The 6,000-nt window shown below is 42.3% G+C and overlaps 1 protein-coding gene across 1 annotated transcript in view; it reads right to left on the bottom strand.

Moving 5' to 3' along the window:
* The window catches only part of PHEX (phosphate regulating endopeptidase X-linked), a 110,220-nt gene extending 107,294 nt beyond the window's left edge, over window positions 1-2,926 (bottom strand). The window contains exon 1 of the mRNA XM_054804785.1: window positions 2,280-2,926. Coding sequence (XP_054660760.1) covers window positions 2,280-2,391 — 112 coding nt within the window. The 5' untranslated portion in view covers window positions 2,392-2,926. The remainder of the gene's footprint in view (window positions 1-2,279) is intronic.
* Window positions 2,927-6,000: the final 3,074 nt, after the last annotated feature.

Consider the following 6,000-nt stretch of genomic DNA (forward strand, 5'->3'; position numbering starts at 1 on the left):
TTTGGCAATAACATTTCCCTTTTAATTAACAACTAATTTTGATTAAAAAAACTTTGCCTGGTTTTGTTCTCTCGCCTTTTTGCTGCTGCTAAGAGAACTAATCATTACGTTACTACCTACAGTTGTGGTTATAACACTCAGTGTCCCAGCTTCTTCCTTTATAAACCTGTTTCCAGATTCTTCAGGAAACATACACTGTAATTAAGTTCCCCAAAAAAATTTGAAAGGGGAAAAGACATATAAATATGCAGACACAAATAATGTGGATATTTCTATAATCTGAGAAGGGCTACCAAGTCAGTAGGAGAGGCTACCAAATTGAGGTTCAAAGCTGCCTGATGCCAAGTGACTCCCCGCTGAAGTCACGGTACGAGCAAGTAACGGTAAATAAAAATAAGTGATTCTCCCATACTTCTCTTAGACTTGCAGGAACTCTGAGAAGAAGAAGGGAGAGAAGCAGGAGGAAGCTACGTTTCATTGCTCAGGCTGTAAAAATGAAGGGAAATTGTTTCAGGTCTACCAGAAACAGCAAATTTTTCAGATTAAATGAAAACCGAAGGGGAAAAAAAAAGTCATCTTGAGGTGCCTGAAATAATGATCTCCTTTTCTACAGTTTAACAAAACTGAAAGAGTTAAACTCAAACTTACAGACAAAACACAGTGTCAATGAAACATGGAAACATTGCATTGACAAAATGTTAAACCAAAATAATTTAACTTTTTTCCTTTATTCTTTTGGTTGAAAACCTCAGACAATTTCCAAACAAATCCCAAAAACATTTTGGTTGACCCAAAGCCAGCATTTTTATTTTCTTAGCAGTTATGCCAATGAAAATTTTGACACTGAATCCCTGCCTATGGAATAGACCTCAGCACACTTGGAAAACTATCTCTAAGAATTAATATATTTGCTTGAATTTTCACATCTGGTCTATGGATGAAGGACTTTTATCTCTGACAAGCTATGGTGGTAAACATTGGTTGCTTTTTACAAGCAATAAAAAATCTAGAGCTAAAAAAAAGAAATAAGGTCTCTCCGTTATACTCCCTGGTGTTTGATATTGTATTCTTCAAGCAAAAAACATTATTTTTCATCTAGAAACAGTATTTTGCACTAACAAGTTGAGGATTCAATCCTGCTCACATTTTTAAAGAGTTTTGTTGAATTGAGTGGGATTACTTACATGCACAAAAGTTACTTGCCTGCAAATGTTTGTAGAACTTGCTCTAGAGCAGCAAAACACTGACCGAGTGTGAGCCTGGTGCTTGAAATATTCTATAGAAAACCTGGCATAATTTTCTCTGTTGTGATTATACACAAAGCAGACCTTTCAAACAAGATCACAAGATCCTAAAAGATCGGAGGGAAGCCGAAGATATACTGAGAGGCTGTTCCCTCCAGTCCAGGGAAATCTGTGTTGGTCTAAAGAAATGAAAACTTGGGCTCAATTATTTCAAAAGAGGATCTGTCTCCACAAGCTCTGACAGGATACAACACTGGGGTTTTTTTCTCTGCCTGGTAGTTTCTGGGTACATTTATACTTCTTCACATCATTTTATAGGTGTAGGCGTATGCTTCCATGTGATATTCCAACAAAACCAATCTACAGATGATTCCAAATCCTGGCAAGGAAAAACTAATTCCTTTTCTATTGTGTCCAGTTACAGCTTATAGATCTGATCAAAACATTTTCATTTCATCCCGGATGCACTCTTTATGATTTTTGCAAAGACGACTGCAATCCGTCGTAGAAGAACAGAAACATCTAAAAAATGTGCAAGCATATGCATTATTGAAGCCTTCTACAGGAATTTTAGTCAAGCCCTAAATGAAAACCAAATGAAGGAAAACCCAAAAGACTCCATAAGATGTGTGCACTACAGATTCATATTCAGGAAACAGAGAATATTAGCCCACATCAGGCACAATCTGCGAGCTTGCAATCAGTGTTACCAACGTGCATAATTTCACCCGTTTCTTCCCTTTCTGTAAAAGAACCCAATTCTGGCTAGAACACATTCAACTGAGCATCCAAATTTAAATTCAGCATTCAAAAGTTACATGAGCTCACATTGCAGCTTCCAGCTCTTATGCTCCCACAACAAATCCCTTTCCTGATACATTTCCATTTCACGGCAAATATAAAACTCAGGGGTGGGGGAAAAGAAGAAGAGACCGAGATTTTCACCAAAACACATTGTGGAGCACAAACACCGGCACTGAACGGATGGTTTCAGGGGAGGGTTTTGTTCAGGTGAGCCTCGACCGTTTCACTCACCTAAGAAAAGCATGGTGCCAAGCACAACGGTGCCGCTCACAAAGACGCCGAGGGCGATGTGCGTGGCTTTGCTGGCGGCTCTCCTGGTCTCGGGTACCGTCTCCCCTTCCATCGGGATGGCTCGGGACGTGCTCGCTCTCGCAGAAGCCTGGTTTTCCTCTGCTGCTGCGGTATCGGTATTTCAACCGTTCACAAACTGCACGAGCTCTCCTCGTCCTCCTCTCTTCTATTTACAGCTCCAGGTTTCTGTCGTGAACCATTTCCTAGGCACTTCCTGCTCTCTCCCTCTCAAAGGAAAATCACTTGTAAAAGAGTAGCTGTCTCCTACGTTTTCCTCCGGCCAGGAGGAGGAAAGGCGAACGGTGACCACTGCGTGTTCAGCCCGTGCTGCCTGTAGAGCCTCTACGAGCCAATCGCTCAGCAGTCCCCCTTATCAGGGGTTCCCAACACCAGGATTTCACAACGTTGCTGAACAGATGTTTTAGCTATTCAAACATATAGCTGTAAACCCTTTACAATCAAAGCAGGATTGCTGACAACGGTACAAGCATGAGACTGGTGGAAGGTTTTGTTTTTTCCCCCCTTGCACTTATTTAAAAAGACTAATTATCTGCTGACTAACGTTTCCTCCTCAAACCATTCCTGCTGCATCATTTGGCTTCACCAGAAGAGATACGCACTCAGCAGACAAATCCCTTTTTAAAGCTTCTTAAGAGCTCTTAGAATATCATGTAGCATTTTATTTTGGGAATTTGGTATGTGACACCGCATGCCAAAAATCACAGTCATGCAGCACAAAGCAATAATCAGCACAACCTACAGAACAGTGCTGCTTTAAGAGCTAGATTTCTCTTTTTTCCTGGCAAGATATTTCAGTCCTTGCTGATACACAATGAATCTTAGGAGTTGATCCTATACTTCCAACTCAAGTACTGCTATGAGCTTAGTGGAAAGTATCTATTTGGCACTTCAAGTTGATGGGGAAATAAAAAAATAGAAGCCTTATTCATATGAATTTCTTAGTTTCTGACTTAGATTTGGTGATGCCCTCTCCAGGTAGCAAAGTTTCTCCATTCATCAAGTAATGGAATTAATCATTTCGGGGTGAATTGTCTGAGCTGACTGTGACATTCAGCCTTCTGAGGAGCTCTCACTTCCTCCAGAGCTGGACTCCCATGCAAAACATAAGGATGCTGGGAGAGGCAGTGCCATGCTCATGCTCCCAGCAAGAGTTTATGCGTCTGAGTTACTTCTATGCAGATTTATGAGTTCATATCTCAGCCCCCACTCATCCTGATTAAAAAAAAAACCTGCATAAGTTGAGAGAAGAAAGGCATGTCACAAGGTCTGTGTGATGGCAAAGTTATCAGTTTGGAGACCAAACGTTTGTCCCTATGAGCACCTGCATGCAAATTGTCCTGGATCCCAGTTGTGCATAAAGGGAAAACCCACTCCATCCACAAGAAAACTTAAGAGTTTGAAGGTCCTGAAACCCCTCACTCCTCTACCCCCTCTACAGCCTGGCTGGGGTCCTGCAAACAGGATTCCCTCATTTCTTATTCCTATCCCTCTTCGCTAGTAAGCTCCAGGAGGACATTCTTATCTCTGGATGGCACGAAACAGGAAAAAAGCATTTGTTTCTTTTCACCTGCCTACTTGTCCCATATTTAGCCCGTGATTTTTGACATCCATCAGTTGAGGAAGAGGGAAATGATGCCATGGAACCAGGAGGACCGCATACCTCCCAGTACAAGAGTTCCTATTCATGCACGAATGACTCCGTGGGTGTGAGCAGATCCCTGGTTTTAAACAATCCCCAGCACAAGTCTGTTACCACCACAGGTTTGAAAAGGTATTTAAGTGACATTGGTGCTATTGAGTCTTCATATCTCAAATCACTAGGAGTCTCAAAGAGGCTGCCAAAAGGGCAGGGTGTTGACACAGAAAATACATGGACATGCTGTGATCTAAACACTTAATCAACTTTGCCCATGACCCAAACGCTGAAGAAATCTCAAAAGCACCCTTTGACAAGCATTTGCTATTGTTGTGTGATGGTTTTCCTTCTATGTCAGTATTGAACCACTGACAGTACAAATGCTGAACAGTTATTAGACCTATACATACTGTCCATCAGCTTTATATACCCCCAGCCAACATGAGATGATCACATCCCTACTGAAATTTCTCCATTCTTCATAACTTTAAAGTTTTGCTCCCTAGAGAAGTACTACAGCCTAGCACATACTGAATATCATGCTCTATTAGTGTTTCACTAGCAGCATTTTGCTTTCAAGTTATGATCTCTTTCTAGGACATCATCAGGCCAGAAACCAAGAACAGATTTCAACAGTGCAAAGCAGCAACCAGTTATTTCCCTTAGGAATATTGGGGGGGCGGGGGGAGGGCAAGAAATGGCAGATAAGAGGGAGAGACTGGACAATTTAGTCCCCTCTCAAATAGGAACCTTAGCCAAAGTGAAGGTGTGGGCTATGGAAGCATGGAGATATCCCAACAAGAACCAGCAGGCTTCAACTACAGGACATCTCTGGAGAATCAGCACCAAGCAGCACATGATCCTTCTGGCAAGAAAATCACAAATCAGCTGCCAGAAACAGCATGACTTCTCTAAGTTAGGGTTTGTGGGCTTATTTACACTGTGGCATAGCATAAGTGTCTTTCCCTTTGGCTGTAGAGCCTGGTTATAGTCAGTTAACTCATCTTGGTTTCTCCAGTATGTACAGAACTATCAAATTAGGGTTACAACACAAACAGCTTCAGGCAACAGCTGCGAAGTTCCATTTCTGGCAGTATTTGAAAAGGTGCACAGAGCACATGAGAATCAGCCTCTGATACTGCTGATCAGTAACAGAAGTTTGTGGAATTTGATAAATGTTTCTGACGAGTGTGCTGGGATTGGGTTGTCTTGCTCATCATAACTCCAGCAGCTCCTTGACAGGTACACAATATGTGGCCACGCTTACAGCTGGAACTGCTAACAGCACTCCTGGTTATTATAGTCCAATAAGCCATTTAACGAGGCTGTGCACTGACTCTGTTGAACATTCACAAAATATTGAAAGGACGTAGGGAAAAAAAGTAATAATCAAATATAACATGCTTTAAATCACTTTTCATTCACTCAGAACTGCCTCTGACCAAGATCCCACTCAAACAATGGGATCACTCTGGCACTTATAACAATACCAAGACAGCACACAAACATTTCCACCCAAACCCATATGCAAGAGCTGGCAAACTGTCTGGAACACGCTCCAGGCTGAACCACTGCAAAAGTGTCCCAGCTTCTAGAAAAAGTCTGTCTACATATGCAAGTGTGTGTGCATGCACATGAACGTACACTCGCAAATACAAGCCCGTGCTTATTACCTTGCTGTTTCACAAGCAGACACAATTTTCACTTCCATTGGCTATGCCAGAGTCGGGCAAGAGTGCTTGATCAGACCTAAAATCAATAGTACTATGTCAACTTCTTCCAACATAGTTTGGTTCAAGGAAGTTCCCATTTCATAGAATCATAGAACAGTTTGGGTTGGAAGGGACCCCAAAGATCATCTAGTTCCAACCCCCCTGCTGCGGGCAGGGACACCCTCCACTAGACCAGGTTGCCCAAAGCCCCATCCAACCTGGCCTTGAACACTTCCAGGGAGGGGGCATCCACAGCTTCTCCGGGCAACCTGTTCCAGTGCCTCACCACCCT

Source organism: Grus americana, chromosome 1 (assembly GCF_028858705.1).
Source record: "Grus americana isolate bGruAme1 chromosome 1, bGruAme1.mat, whole genome shotgun sequence".
Lineage (NCBI taxonomy): Eukaryota > Metazoa > Chordata > Aves > Gruiformes > Gruidae > Grus > Grus americana.